The sequence below is a fragment of the Montipora foliosa genome, chromosome 2 (genome assembly GCF_036669935.1).
Source record: "Montipora foliosa isolate CH-2021 chromosome 2, ASM3666993v2, whole genome shotgun sequence".
NCBI lineage: Eukaryota > Metazoa > Cnidaria > Anthozoa > Scleractinia > Acroporidae > Montipora > Montipora foliosa.
Window position 1 is genome coordinate 49,514,049 of NC_090870.1, and position 15,473 is coordinate 49,529,521.

The following is a 15,473-nucleotide window of genomic DNA, read 5'->3' on the forward strand; positions in this document are numbered from 1 at the left end:
TTTACTCACCAAACAGTGAAGCGTCCGTGTCAAATGATGGCAAGATACCGGGTTTTTGTGAGTTTCTTTTTCTGTCAAGTGTTATAAAGTTTGACAATGAAATGAGCGAAGTCAAAACAAAGATCACAATCGCCCAACTCTTTTTTATGCAAAGTCAAAATTTACTCTCCAAGACGCGTACGACGTTATTTATCACCAGGTCATTCCATCATTTTGGAAATAGCAGCTACTTTATTATTCATCTGCGTCACAAGTTTTCACTGATTTTGGGGCTCATTTTGTTGAAACTTAAGCAGGCTTCCAACAGGCCTGTGAACCCTTCCTGCTTACAGAGCAATACTAAAAAACTTCTCCCATATCACATTTCAACCTTAAGCTCGAAAATTCAATACACGACATGATATTATAATTCACAAGGGCAGAAAATACCACAGAATCCTTTTCCAGCGAAATATTTATTGAAACAAACAACATATTTGCTCTTAGAGGCGAAAACCTCTTCCTATTTCATTGCGTGCGTGAAGACAAGAAACTCAATCGTGTCAAATTACCATGTACTTTACTTCAGGTAAATATTATAGCTCACTTTGATTTCGTCTCGACGGGCGATAGATTGTTGTCGAAGTCCAGTGCTCGTCGCTTTTGAGATTCCTGCCTATTTTATCCAACTAACTTTCCATTATTGAGCTCCATAAGGGTATATTTTGTTTAAGGATCCACTAAAACGCCATTCGCGTTACATGACTTTCGACGCCATTGCAGGCTAAGTTAATGATTCTACTGTGTCCACCAGAGAAATCTACGCAGTTCCACTACCCTCTCGATCCTAAGAAAATACTCGCAGAAGGCTCTGTTCACAAAGACACCACTTACCAGGGAAGTGACAGGCAAGACTTTTACCGACACGGAAAAAAAAAAAAAACTAAAAAAAAAAAAAAAAAAAAAGGGAAAACAAACAAACTAAACGCAGACCTCGACTGGGTTTGCCATGAGGCAACCCAGTAAAAAGAGGACCGGAAGAAAGTAGCCTTATTTGCCAAAATGCATCACGGGTAACTGGTAGCCGACAGCAGGATCAGTTTTCATATTGGGCACAATATTTACGCGAGTGCTTACAGGTTCCAAAGCAAATTGACGGGGAGATAAGACCAGACAACACCTTTAATTGTCCAGATTGTCTCGAATCGGTTCAGCTTTCAGTTTGCCTTTTGCTCGCAGTATGTTTTTACCTGACGAAGGAGTTGTAAGGCCGCTGATATCCAAAGTCGAACCTGGGTAAAACGAATTGTGAGTTTGTATTGCACGGGCGAAGAATAGCACATTGAGCGGTAGCCTCAAGCATATTCATGCGGCAGGATAACAAAGGAGTCTCTCTAAGGAGTTAGCCAGGTAAATGGACCGCAAAATACTACACCCAGCCATTGTAATATTGCAGGGTCGTAACAAGGTCAAAGACCTGAAAGGGCCGGGATCAGGGATCACAGACCTGCGATCTGGAATCATAAAGCGTGGGATCGGGATCAGCAGTATTTTTCATGGAATCAGGGATCAAATTTTTTGCGGGTTCAGGGGTCAAAATTCTCATCATCTTTGCGATCAGGGATCAAAATTTTGGGTCAAAATATGGGATCCATTACGAAAATTATACCTCGTTACAACCCTGATATTATGCGCAGATCAACTGAGACTTCAACATCCCTTCCCCCCGCTGGGCAAAGCCTGGGCATTTGAACTTTTGGAGATTGGATCGTTCAAATTCCCGCCCCCCTCGGGCCGAAATGTTGTTGCCCTACCCTATCGTCAGACTTGTCTGTCATACCTTACTAAAGAACAATCGTCGTTGGCTCCCTCCGTCTTTAATAAAGACCTTTTGAAAGCCTTTTTTGTAAGCCAATCGCTCACAAATGCTACATCTCTTCCTTTAATTAAAGGCTTCCATCTCGTCCAAACACATGTTTTATGGCTGTTAGTGACTTTGGCGCCCAAAAAAAAAATAATTTGAAACCTGACACTTCCGGTTCAATTTTTCTCACCCCATGCAGGCAAAGGTCAAATTCCCCACACCCCGGGCACAAAAGATAGTCAAATGCCCAGGGTTTGCCCGGGGTTGGGGAAGGGGGGGGTGTTGAAGTTTCAATTTGATAGGCCCATTAGAAAGCTTAAAGGGGCTAGGTCATGCTGTTTTAGGTAATTTTGTTTAATTTTTCTAGTCATGAGCTCTAAACATCAAATTGGCAGAGCAAGAGTCTTTGATTTGAAAAATCACGGCCACATAACAATGGAGAATGATTTTCCAGCTGTTTAAATGACATTTTGATATAAACTGATATAAATTTGAAAAAAGGTGGGCCGACGTTTTTCAAATTTACCCAAATGCAATCCATTGCAATCCTCCCCAGTTTTGTCCATCCTTGTCCCTTCTTAGCTTTCCTGTGTTTTGTTTGAGTTCTTCTATAGTTTTGAGCCGTTATTTTGTTATTTCAGTTAATTCTATGACCATTTGATCAATGCTGAGATTGCCTAAAATTGCGTGACCTAGCCCCTTTAAGCACCCACGTTTCTAAGACGCAGATGGCAACCGGAAGTAAGCTGTTTTCCCTTTTAACTTGTCTTCCCACAACCACATTTACATTGCTGAGTATCTTTTCTCCATTAGAGATGATTAGTTTAATAATCTGGGAGACACCACTGTCCTGGCATGCAAAATGTGTTCTCTTCCGGTTGCCGTCCGCACTTCAAAAATGTGCAGGCTTAAGCTCCCTATTACAGTGTACCACAAATGGTTATTTCCACCACCTTTGGCTCCTGAGGTTTTGCGGCATACTAACATTGCGATTGAAAACCCTGCATATACATGCTACAGTTAAATTTAAATTCAGGTTAATTTTAAACTAGCCAAGGTTGAAATTGAAAGTAGGAAACATCAACAAAAACCCATCAATTATTAGCAAGTATGTGTAAGATATTTAGTAAGTAAATTGGCCTTAGAGGTGAGTGGATGAACTTAGTGTCGCTTAAATTTTTCAAGAGTATTTTATAAAACCACAAATACTTGTTTTGAAGTTGACAGTTACTTGTGAAAATACATTGTTCATGGTTAGTCTTACGAAGCTCAAGTCTGTCTGTAGTGGTAAATCCAAACTTTGTGATTACTTTTGGCACAGTCCCCTTCAAGTTGTACAATTTGAGCAAGTAGCACATTAGGATGAAGGGGCGTTTCCTTTTCCATTTTATTACTTTCAGCAGCACTTAATCCTAAACTGAGTTCGAACTTCTTTGTCTTCTTCCCTCTCTGGTGTATGATAGCTGCAGAAGGCAGGCTGCTGGCTGCCTACAAATAGCGCTGATAAGCAGTATTTACGGTAAGTCTAAGCACCCATTCCAAATAATGCTGATAAACAGTATTTAAGTCTAATAGCACCCATTTTAGAGCAGTTAGCTTTCAATAACTGTGATTTAGGATTAGTCTGCAGTCTGTTGTCTGCAGTTTACAAGTGTCAGACACTGCTCTCTTTCAAATTATTAACCATAATTCTCCTGCTCTGTATTTGGTGTAGCTGTGACATGTCATTTGTGGCTTTTTGATTTCTTTCCTCTGAGAGATTTTGAAAACCACTTCATATCGCATTTTGGCAATTACAGTTCTGTGAATGGTTATGTTTTTTTTACAAGCAGTTTCTCCAAGATGATGACACTAGTGGTTTGGTGATGAGTTCTTTTATTTGATTTAACTACAAATTAAGGTTATCTTTTGTTGTTTTAGTTACCCTTGCCACCATCCTTTTGTCACATTGCGAACGTTTGTTTGAGATGAAAATCGGTTTGTTATTAGAAATGATGCCTTGTTCCTGGTATATTTTGCATAGTGAGGTAAATAGACTTCATATAATATTTGACGATTTGTCCTTCAGAATCAAGAGCCCACCTCTTGCAAACAATTTTTGCTTTTGTTGCACTGGAGACCCAGAGCATTTTCATTCTTCTTTAGATAAATTTAGCCACTTTTTAACTTCTTCATAAAGTTCCATTGACGGCATATAACTGTGTGGATAAGCTGAAATCTTTACAACGCTCACTTTATGCCATTTGCGCATATGTGAACTGGTGGTTGTTGTGAAGGCTTGGAAATAGTTTAAACTCATTGGTAGAAAAATCATCCCCAAAAAAGGAAAAACCATTTTTAGACAGTTCATAATAACCTAAGTTGAAAAAATTTAACCTAGGCTGAAAAACTCAACCTTGGTTGAAATTATAATTAACTTGAACTTTAATTCAACCTGTAACATACACAATGTAGTATAGGAAGATGATCATGAAGCTGGTTTTATGCCCATTCAGTTCTGTCATAAAATTGGCCAAGCAATCCCCCAATGGTTCCACCCAAGAAAACTGCTAAAAGAAATTTATTTTGTACTCTTACAAAATCCACATTGTATTCCACAATCTAACATTATGTGTAAACAACTTTTTGTTCCCAGAGGATTTAACTTAAGTTTTTTCTTTTTCCAGTGGAGCTTGGAGAATATGATCCTAAGGAACATACTCTGGGTTAGGTATGTGTCTGAATTTAGGTTTCTTCCTAACCAGGTAACATTATTTGTTTAATAATAAATGCTCATTTTGTTTCCCGAGAATCTCAATGATTCCCTGAGGCGCAGCCAAGGGAAACGTTGAGATTTGAGGGGAACAAAATGAACTGTTTCCCGAGGGACCAGTCATAAAGTGATTTGTTATTTAGCACAAAAAGAAAAACATGCAATGGCAACAGCAATGGCAGTCGTCAGTGAACATTCGCGGGTAACAGGTGCACTGTTACCCTCTGACGACATAGATTTTACACCGTTGCCCGCTCAGAGTCTTTTGGTGGGAACAGTTTCATTGTTAGATGTCTTGTTACCTCGAAGTAACCAATGAGAGAGCACGCTGCTAGGGGGACAAACTCAGCTATATAACAATTTTTGTTACATTGACCCTGTTCTCCTTTAATTTTAGGTAGATAAGCCATTTAATCATGCAATAAACCTTAAAACTGTGTGTCACTGATTGCGCCAACTGTTTGTTTTTGCTTGCGCCGATCAACACGTGCACTTTTTTCCACTTCCCTTTATTTGAACCAATTAGATTTTTTGGTGACATGTCCAGCCATTACCCTCCTGCCAATCAAATACTGCATTCTATGGCTTGCCGTAGATGGACATTTTAGCACATCTTTTCTGAGAAATCCTTGTTTTGTTCTTGACCACTAAGTGAGTCTTTACATTGTCCATAATTTTCAGTACTACATGTAGGTCCAGCTCCATTTGCTCAGCTCGGTGTGTTACTAAAAATGTTAACATTATGGCTAAAAAGGATGGTTAGTCCTAAGGTACTACTAGCTTTTGCATTCAAGGTTGATTCAGTGTTGATGAGACAGTGACTTGTGACCTTGTGATTGCCTGCTGCACTTTTTTATGATCTACAGTCCTGGACAAAATAGTTGCTCAAGATATTTTTGACTCTGTTGTCCAATTAAAAACGGAACAGTTTACCAACTCACTTGGATATTGGACACTTCCCATTTTTTGGAAAATTATAGCTGCTTTGCTCGCTCTGGAATTAAAGATCCTTTCAAAAAAACTCCATCGGTACAGAAAAAAAGCACTCTGGCATTGCACCAATTTTCTGTGTGGTCTCTAAACTCCTCTTATGGCGTTTACGCCAGTAAAGCTCCCTAAATGTAGGCTACGCACGCATTGATTGGGTACGGAAGTTACTATTTGATCGCAAAAGGAGAGGTGGTGGCGAAAGATTAATCCTTGTTATAAATTTACATGAAAGTTTTTTGTCGAGAAAATGAATCCCCATCCAAAAGGTAGCGTTTCTAGGTTGTGTTTGTTGCGAAGTTTGGAAAGAGCCATATCCGCTTGGAATAAGAGGCCGATAAATCATTCAAACTTAGTGTTACCGGCCGAAGTACATAAATAACTTGAATTATTTCAAACGGAATGGTAATTATTTCAGTTAACGAGCAAGTTAATCTGTTGGTCATTGCTTTCATGTATTTGGTGGCTCCTAAAAGAGCCGTTTTATGTAATTGAAGTGAACTGCAAAGTTCTTCACTTCTTAGGTGACTTTTTAACGGAAGGCTTCTTAGCCGCGGGTTTCTTCACTGGTTTTTTGGCCACTTTCTTTGCAGCAGGCTTCTTGGCTGCGGCTTTCTTGGCAGCAGGCTTCTTGGCTGCGGCTTTCTTGGCTGCTGGCTTTTTGGCTGCGGCTTTCTTCGCTGCAGGCTTTTTAGCGGCGGGCTTTTTCGGAGATTTCTTTGCTTTCTTCGCGGCGGGCTTCTTTGCGGCAGGCTTCTTGGCTTTGGCGACTGGTTTCTTTGCAGCTGGCTTCTTTGGTTTCTTCTCCTTCTTCTCTACCTTGGGCAACTTGAACGAGCCCGAGGCGCCAATACCTTTTGTGTGCACAAGCTTCCCGCTAGCAGCACCTCTCTTCAAAGCCATCTTAAGGTGTGAGCCGACTTCTCCAACCTTGTAGTTGCTCTTGATGTATTTCTCGATGGCTTGGCGCGAAGAACCACCTCGCTCTTTCAGAGCTGAAATGGCAGCCTTGATCATATCCAAGTATGGTGGATGATCAGCAGGTTTTTTTGGCTTTGGAGCCACCTTCTTTTTGGGGGACTTTGCTGCTGGTGCTGGATCAGACATCTCGAAATTTCTTGTATACCTACGAACAAATCGAACACTCGAATACTCTCCGCCAAGCGCGCGCGTAATAAATACACCATATGCGGACCATCGTGGAAACAATGCGTTAACATGGCGTGTGCCAAAGTTGTGTTTATTCCCTCGGCTTTCTGTATAGAAAACCGCCATTAAAACTTTAGTTCTGACAAGTAAAACGGCTTAACTCTAACATTTATCCCTTCGGCCAAATGTTTATTGACAGCGCTTGAGAACTTGTTGAAGAGAAGAGTGAGATTTTTAGCTTTTGTTGTTCTAGAGTTGGTAGTTTATGAAGACCTTTTTCTCTTTGGGGTGAATTTATTTCTGTGCAATCCGTGTTACTGCATTTTATAGACTTAAACTTGAAAGAATAACTTCTACTCAACGCGTAAGTGTAATAAAATAGTACAGTCAACCTCATTTTAAATGTGCTTTTTCCGCTGAAAATGACACAAGAAAGACAAGCCTTGTAGGTCGCCATTGATCAAAGTGGCGAACGGTGGAGTCATCTGTTCGAAGATTTAAGTATCAACAAATGTCTAGTTTTTTCATCTTAAAGTCGTCATGGCTACCCTTCTTGCATATATCTTTTGTGTGTGTGTCCCCGCTTTCGTTTTTTGGACGAACAGAGCAGTGATAACACAGTTGCAACGGAGCCTCATAAAGAATCCATTTATGCTGGTCGTTACGCAATTTTAGTTCACCCGCTTATTGTGGTGATCATCTTAGAATATTAGAATTCAGGACTCTCGACGGTTTATATTTTTTGCTAAATTCCCAGTTTTAGTTTACATATTTTTTGCGCCAAATTGTCGTCCTTTTTCCGTGCATATTATGTAACGGGTTTGATTCAAGTCAATAATATAAGGAAATTTGAAAATTCGAGTTTTTATGATTTAGATCATATTGTACACTTATTACAGAATATGCTATGCCATGTTATGAACGAGGTAATTTGTGAAACATGTATTTCCGTAAGCATCTGGATCCTGCTCAAAATTTTGTGGTGGCTTGTAGTACGTTGGCCGCACTCTATTTGAAAACTCTGGTTCGTGACCTTACTCAATTACTTTAGTGTATTTTAGATTACTTTGCAAGTTGATATCATTTTGAAATTTGGATGCTGAGGTGCAATAGTCGTTTAAATATCGGGTGAAATTGAGTTGAGTTGGGCAAGACAGCAGCCTGACATTTTGCTTCTGTATTGCGGCGGACAATTGGTGCGTTCGAATTTACCGGAGCAGCAAAGGGCAATGATACTTAGCCGACAGTTAGTGGGATACAGACATTTAACATTGAATAGGTTTCATTTGAATCTCTTGCTTCGTTAAGAATGTTGGTTATTGCTTTTATTGATTTGGTGGCTCCTAAAAGAGCCGTTTGTATTGTGGACGGTGGAAGTGATTTATGCTCTCTCTCCACGGATTCTGCGGGCCAGCTGAATATCCTTGGGCATGATGGTGACCCGCTTGGCGTGGATGGCGCACAAGTTGGTGTCTTCAAAGAGACCCACAAGGTAAGCTTCGCTGGCCTCTTGAAGAGCCATGACAGCAGAGCTCTGGAAGCGCAGATCGGTCTTGAAATCTTGAGCGATTTCACGCACAAGACGCTGGAAGGGCAGCTTGCGGATCAACAGCTCGGTGGATTTCTGGTAGCGACGGATCTCACGAAGAGCGACTGTTCCAGGCCTGTAACGATGAGGTTTCTTGACTCCTCCAGTTGCGGGGGCACTCTTGCGAGCCGCTTTGGTGGCGAGTTGTTTGCGTGGAGCTTTTCCTCCGGTGGATTTACGTGCAGTTTGTTTGGTACGAGCCATCTTTCCTTGAACGAAAACGTTGAGGGATAAAGTAAGAAATCGTAACTATGATTTTATATCAGGCGCGCTTGATTCTGATTGGTTTTAAGATAAGTGATGTGATTGGTTGAGCCCAAATCATAGAAAATTTTCGATCCGGTGTTAACTCCAAGCTAAGTTTATATGCAAAACATAGCTGATCGTTTAATTATCATAGCTCTAAAAGCAGTAAGAAGGTTTAATAAGAGTTTAAATAAATTAAGTAGATTCGTTAGCCATCATTTTCACCCGAGCAGGTGATTTTTGCTACACAGAAATTGCTGATAGTCGAATGTTCCAAAAATGCATCTAACACTGATGAGCATTTGACCCTTGTACCTTTGGCGTAATTGTTCTTTTCATCCAATTAAAAATAAGGATACATTTGTTTTCTGAGAGGCCATACTGGTCCATATAAATAGAAAGAAACTTCTTGCAGATGTTATTCTCACGTTCTTCAAATCGCTATCAAGATGTCTGGTCGAGGTAAAGGAGGCAAAGGTCTTGGAAAGGGAGGCGCTAAGCGTCACCGAAAGATTCTTCGTGATAACATCCAAGGTATCACCAAGCCAGCAATTCGTCGTCTAGCTCGCCGAGGCGGTGTCAAGCGAATCTCTGGTTTGATCTACGAAGAAACACGCGGTGTTCTGAAGGTTTTCCTTGAGAATGTCATCCGTGATGCAGTAACGTACACGGAGCACGCCAAGCGCAAGACTGTCACAGCCATGGATGTTGTGTACGCTCTGAAACGCCAAGGACGCACACTTTACGGATTTGGCGGTTAGATGACACTGGCGCCACACTGAGAAACAAACGGCTCCTTTAGGAGCCACCAAATCTCACAAAAGTCATGACCAATAAATACTGGGTTTTTAGTATATCTTTTCTCTTGTTATCCATTGCAAAGTTTGACGGCGGTTTACTGTTTATATTTACCTCAAAGAAGACATATTTTCGTTTAAGGGTGAAGTTTAGAGAACAGCGAATTTTGCAACGAAGGCTAAAAAGATGCTCGGGATATTTAATTTCACGGTTAAATATCCTACACAAAACTCTCAAAGATTAACTTACCCTGGTAACTTAGCACTAAATAAACGGCTAAAGTTTTTCTCAATATACTTTGAACTCCTATATTTAGCGGTTACTTTGCGGCTAAACTTGATGACAGTTAGGGTTGCCCACATTATGCCGGCATATTTGAGCATAATAGTGAAGAATTATCATGGAGAGCATTACGCCAGCATAATAGTAAGAAAAATTCCAAATTGGGCAAAAGCATGCAAGAAAATCTTGCTTATCCAACCGTCATCTGCAGCCTCAGAGAGGCTCTTCTCATTGCTACAAAATGCCTTTGAGGACAACCAAGCATGAGCTATGGAGCACTATATTGAAGCGTCCATCGTGCTTCAGTATAACAAAAGATGATCACATAAAAGGAATACTTATACTTTATGTTGTCGATTTAACAAATTGATGTCAGTTTTTCATGCGTCTGTGGATCTACGAGGCAGTAACCGAGTGGATCCGCCGACTACTTTGACAATGTTATGACGAAATTCACTGTCAATAACAGGACAGACTCACGAAAAACTGACATCAATTTGTTTTTTACAATAACAAAAAGGCAGAGTGGTCAAAATTAAGTCAAAACACGAGAAGAACCGGAGACAAAAATGCGAGAAACTTCAATCTGACACAAGCAATATCTCGTCATTCTAGCATAAATTATAAATTTGTGTCTGTCCGCTTATTGACAGTAAAAATTAACCAATGGATTAAAATTAAGCATATCAAGCGATTGTATTTTATTTTAGGTGAAAAATGAGTGATCCGGGGGAAATTTTTTGAGCATAATAGTAACATTTTTTGAGCATAAAGAATTATCATAAATTGTGAGCATAATGTGGACAACCCTGATGAGAGTCCTATTTTTTCCGTTTTTCCGTTATTCGGCTAAACACGATACGCAAATACGTGACGCAAACTTCCGACAGCAAAATAAAATATTCCGGTTTTCGTTTTGGGTTTTTTCAGGGATATTAATCTTATCTGCGAGGATATTTTCATTTTTAACATAGAGTTCAATAATCGTTAACAATCAAACGCTGTCGTCGAGTGTTTTATAGTCTCCTTCGCAACGGCTGCGAAGGAGACTAAGTGTTTTACGGCTTGAATATATGATGTTTGCAATATGCGCGCGTTTTTTCGGCGCGCAAATTCAAATGTGAACCAGCCGAGAAATTTGCAATCGAAGACGGCAGCGTGTTGTTATTACATCTAAATTCGTGTTTCTTGTTATTAACTTTTTGAGCACAGAAAATATTAATGTGCAACCAAAATAATTGTGGCATGCGTTATTTTTGTGTGACAAAGAACTAAAATCCACTCCAAAGACGAGAAATTATATTTCATACTCATAGGTAATATCATACGTCTTTTAAATGGAAATAGTTGGTAGGATTATGTTCGGGAATGATTTCGGTGGCTTTAGATATTTTGGAGATATTTTTCTCTTATTCCCTTTCCCTAATTAATTGCACAAAGCTCCTCTTACTCTTGCACCGGCAGTTTTGGGACTTTTTGGTTTACTATTGCTTCTTTTGTTTTTTTCTTTTCTTTTACTTCAGAGGAAGTCGTAACGCACTCCTCCGAATAGGCACTTAAGCCCGGTTCCCACTTGTGCGATAAGCACAGCCGGGGATGAGTTTAGCGACGTTCACACAGTGAAAGAAAGAAGCCAAGGAAAACTTGGCATATGCAAGCGTAGATGTAGTAAGATTCAAGATGGCGTGCGAATCGTTGAGTTTGTGCTTACTTTAACTCACGCCGATCCCAGTTCTGAAATAAGCACAAGCGTGAGATAAGCACGAGCACAAGCACAAGGAAAGAAAAATTTCCTTTTCTTTTTTTGTGCTTATTTTACGGCTGTTCCCACACGATTTCTCTCATGCGTATCGCACAAATGTGAACCAGGCTTTATTTCGGACTCATTTCCAACAGATGCGCTCAGTTTACTTGATTGTATGCGGTTGAACTTAAGCAAAAAACGTTTGTTTTGCTTGGCTATGCACTGACAGCCATGAACAATGGAGTTCGATTAATCGTTAAGAATTAAAGGATATCGTTGAACGTTTTTTCGGCGCGCAAATTCAAAGGTAAAGGAGCTGAGAAATTTGCAATCGAATGTTACAGCAAAAAGCAGAAACTCGTGTCTTTCTTGTCAAGAACTTTTTGGAGCAGAATATAATTGTTCCACATTTAATAATTGAAGTTTCTCTTATTTTTGTATGAGAAAGAGCCAAAATCTACCCCAAATACGAGACGCTTATTAAAATTGAATTTGAGACTAGTAATGCATGTTTTGAACGTGTTGGTGACGACTTTATCAATATTTGGTGGCTCCTAAAAGAGCCGTTTTTTGTCTTCTTATGTGCTTCCTTAAGCCTTTGCCTTCTTCTCGGTTTTCTTGGGCAGAAGGACAGCTTGAATGTTTGGCAGCACGCCTCCCTGCGCGATGGTGACACCAGCAAGTAGTTTATTCAACTCCTCGTCATTGCGGACAGCAAGCTGAAGGTGACGGGGAATGATTCTGGTTTTCTTGTTGTCGCGAGCAGCGTTGCCCGCCAATTCGAGAATCTCAGCGCTGAGATATTCGAGCACAGCGGCCAGGTACACTGGAGCTCCGGCGCCAACTCGTTCAGCGTAGTTTCCTTTGCGGAGAAGTCGATGGATACGACCGACAGGGAACTGAAGTCCCGCTCGGGATGAGCGGCTCTTGGATTTGGTGCCCTTTGCTTTTCCTTTACCGCGACCAGACATTTTTCCGTTAGCTTCGAGTTTACGAACACTTTGCGAAATAAATGTCGATAGGTAACAACAGGGAAATTTATACGCAAGACAATACTTCGGTCGGATCGAAACGCACCAATCAACTTTTTATATCACATGTGCTTTGTTTGAAAACGGAACTAACTATGTTGACCTTTGGCCAACCTGAAGTTGTGAACCAATAAAAAATTGACGATTTCGATCCTTATGTTAATTGATCCTACCTTTGTTTTATTATAAATAGCAAGTCATTCACATAGCGTTATCATTCGATTCAAGTCGAACCCTATTGAGCGAAAATGGCACCAAAAGTTGCAGGAAAGAAAGGCGAGAAGAAAGCTGGTAAGGCTAAGGCCGCCACTGGTGACAAGAAAAGGCGAAAGACGAGAAAGGAAAGCTATGCAATCTACATCTACAAGGTGTTGAAACAAGTTCACCCTGACACTGGTATCTCCAGCAAAGCCATGGGCATCATGAACTCCTTCGTCAACGACATCTTCGAGCGCATCGCTGGCGAAGCTTCCCGCCTGGCTCACTACAACAAGAAGTCAACTATCAGCTCTCGCGAGATCCAGACCGCCATCAGGCTGCTTTTGCCCGGTGAACTTGCGAAACACGCTGTTAGTGAAGGAACCAAAGCTGTCACCAAGTACACAAGCAGCAAGTAAACTCAGTGAGTTTACCGCCAAAACCAACGGCTCCTTTAGGAGCCACCAAATCTTGTAAAAGTTATACCAACACGATTATATCAGAATCTCCCCCATCAACCCCTGAATCGTTTTTCATGCTGAAAGAAAATCGTTTCCCGGCCGTTAAGTTTCTGAGACGAGAACAACCGTTAGCACGCTTTCTTAAAACACTGTACTTGCAGAACATAATTCGTGATGTCTCTCAAATTCCAAGCTCTGCACATATCAAAGTTGATGTCATATCATACGCAACGGTGTAAGTGCATCTGCCTCGCAATATATTTTAAAACGAGATGCTTCTGTGAAGCATACACTGGGTTGCCTGTGGTACGTGCTACAGAAAATCATAAGGCACTGAATTGTGTGGTATTGAAATACAGCATTCCAGTCTCTTTCCAGTCTCTGAAGAATAACAAATAAAAGAGAAGCGAGAAACATTGGCTTCTGGGCTGACAGGTTGATAATTTTCAAGTTCCCTCACAACTTCTTTTCACGACAAGTGTGCCCTCTAAGCATCTGACAGCTTTGTAATACTAAACTTCACTGAAGTCAAGCCCTGTTTCGCGGGGTTAGTGTTAGGATGGGAGACCAAAACAATAAACCCCTCATAAAAACAAAAACATCTGACCGAAAATACTACTAAAGTATTAACGCTAACAAATGCGAACTCAGCAAGGTACAGATCCTGTTAGCTTGCTTTATGCAAAACAAATATTGATGAAAAAGCAAATAACTATTGATAAGAAAGAGCAGAAGGAAGTTTCCCGGACGGTCGATCGAGAATAAAATATTTACGACATGGAAACAACATTAATTTTGAACCGTGAATATAGAATATAAAAAGTTACGATCAGCGACAAACATTTTGGGAGATTTTTGCTACGTTCAAGTAAATTGCAAAATCGAAAGTGACATGGCCGGAATTCAGCGGGCGCCGTGATTAAGTTACCGCGGCATGTTTACTCGCCAAACAGTGAAGCATCTGTGTCAAATGATGGCAAGATACCGGGTTTTTGTAAGTTTCTTTTTCTGTCAAGTGTTATAAAGTTTGACAATGAAATGAGCGAAGTCAAAACAAAGATCACAATCGCCCAACTCTTTTTTATGCAAAGTCAAAATTTACTCTCCAAGACGCGTACGACGTTATTTATCACCAGGTCATTCCATCATTTTGGAAATAGCAGCTACTTTATTATTCATCTGCGTCACAAGTTTTCACTGATTTTGGGGCTCATTTTGTTGAAACTTAAGCAGGCTTCCAACAGGCCTGTGAACCCTTCCTGCTTACAGAGCAATACTAAAAAACTTCTCCCATATCACATTTCAACCTTAAGCTCGAAAATTCAATACACAACATGATATTATAATTCACAAAGGCAGAAAATACCACAGAATCCCTTTCCAGCGAAAATTTTATTGAAACAAACAACATATTTGCTCTTAGAGGCGAAAACCTCTTCCTATTTCATTGCGTGCGTGAAGACAAGAAACTCAATTGTGTCAAATTACCATGTACTTCAGGTAAATACTGCTCACTTTGATTTCGTCTCGACGGGCGATAGATTGTTGTCGAAGTCCAGTACTCGTCGCTTTTGAGATTCATGCCTATTTTATCCAACTAACTTTCCATTATTGAGCTCCATAAGGGTATATTTTGTTTAAGGATCCACTAAAACGCCATTCGCGTTGCATGACTTTCGACGCCATTGCAGGCTAAGTTAATGATTCTACTGTGTCCACCAGAGAAATCTACGCAGTTCCACTACCCTCTCGATCCTAAGAAAATACGCGCAGAAGGCTCTATGCACAAAGACACCACTCACCAGGGGAGTAACAGGCAAGACTTTTACCGACACGGAAAAAAATACTAAAACGGAAATCTACCTATTTTCCGACTGGGTTTCCCATAGGGCAACCCAGTAATAACTAGACCCTCCGTGAGGGTACACTGGGTTGCCTGTGGTACGTGCAGCGTTCCAGGCAATTTTTTTTCAAGTTGGGGGGTCATCACCATTTAAGGGCTCACCCAGAAGTCATACCAGCAGAGTCCCTTTGGTTCACAACTCCTCACACGTTCGCACGACGAAACAGATCCTTTTCTGAGGTTAAAAACCTGGCTACCGGCCTATTAATTAATCATATGTCAGGAAGAAGAAATTCCTGTCCTCTTTAAAGAAAATTGACACGCATTGCTTACGTGTGGTAGTGACGTAACACAGCGATTTATTCCATAATGTCAACTGAGCTGTGTGTTGTCTTCCAGGAGATTCAAGTTGTCCTTGCGTAATATGTAGCTCTAACAGTGCACGATATTGTTTTGGTTTTGTCTATCATTGTAGTGCCATGGTAGAAGTCTTGGGTAAATAGCCTGAGAAGACATGTGGTTACTAGCAAAGTACTGAACCCAGAAAGATT

At 40.6% G+C, this 15,473-nt stretch overlaps 4 protein-coding genes across 6 annotated transcripts in view; 2 read left to right on the forward strand and 2 right to left on the reverse strand.

The window, feature by feature from the left end:
- The first annotated feature begins 289 nt into the window (after positions 1-289).
- Positions 290-15,473, forward strand: part of LOC137993428 (uncharacterized) — a 20,384-nt gene continuing 5,200 nt past the window's right edge. The window contains exons 1-4 of one of the 3 annotated variants that reach the window (XR_011121869.1): positions 290-1,389; positions 3,247-3,362; positions 3,764-3,870; positions 4,510-4,553. The gene's annotated coding sequence lies outside the window, so the exon portion shown is untranslated. The remainder of the gene's footprint in view (positions 1,390-3,246; positions 3,363-3,763; positions 3,871-4,509; positions 4,554-15,473) is intronic. The other 2 variants (XR_011121868.1, XR_011121870.1) reach the window with 2 other exon arrangements.
- Positions 4,510-6,713, reverse strand: LOC137993429 (histone H1-delta-like). Its single transcript, XM_068839271.1, has one exon. It carries the CDS (start codon positions 6,687-6,689, stop codon positions 6,096-6,098), a length of 594 nt encoding a protein of 197 aa, XP_068695372.1. The 5' UTR covers positions 6,690-6,713; the 3' UTR covers positions 4,510-6,095.
- LOC137993431 (histone H3) lies at positions 7,918-8,670 on the reverse strand. The gene has a single exon (XM_068839273.1). The coding sequence runs from the start codon at positions 8,521-8,523 to the stop codon at positions 8,113-8,115; it is 411 nt and encodes a 136-aa protein (XP_068695374.1). The 5' UTR covers positions 8,524-8,670; the 3' UTR covers positions 7,918-8,112.
- LOC137993432 (histone H2B, gonadal) lies at positions 12,386-13,353 on the forward strand. The gene has a single exon (XM_068839274.1). The coding sequence runs from the start codon at positions 12,669-12,671 to the stop codon at positions 13,035-13,037; it is 369 nt and encodes a 122-aa protein (XP_068695375.1). The 5' UTR covers positions 12,386-12,668; the 3' UTR covers positions 13,038-13,353.

Bases quoted from the DNA above. Each gene is read 5' to 3' on its own strand.
- LOC137993429 (XM_068839271.1), bottom strand. From the start codon at position 6,689: ATGTCTGATCCAGCACCAGCAGCAAAGTCCCCCAAAAAGAAGGTGGCT.
- LOC137993431 (XM_068839273.1), bottom strand. From the start codon at position 8,523: ATGGCTCGTACCAAACAAACTGCACGTAAATCCACCGGAGGAAAAGCT.
- LOC137993432 (XM_068839274.1), top strand. From the start codon at position 12,669: ATGGCACCAAAAGTTGCAGGAAAGAAAGGCGAGAAGAAAGCTGGTAAG.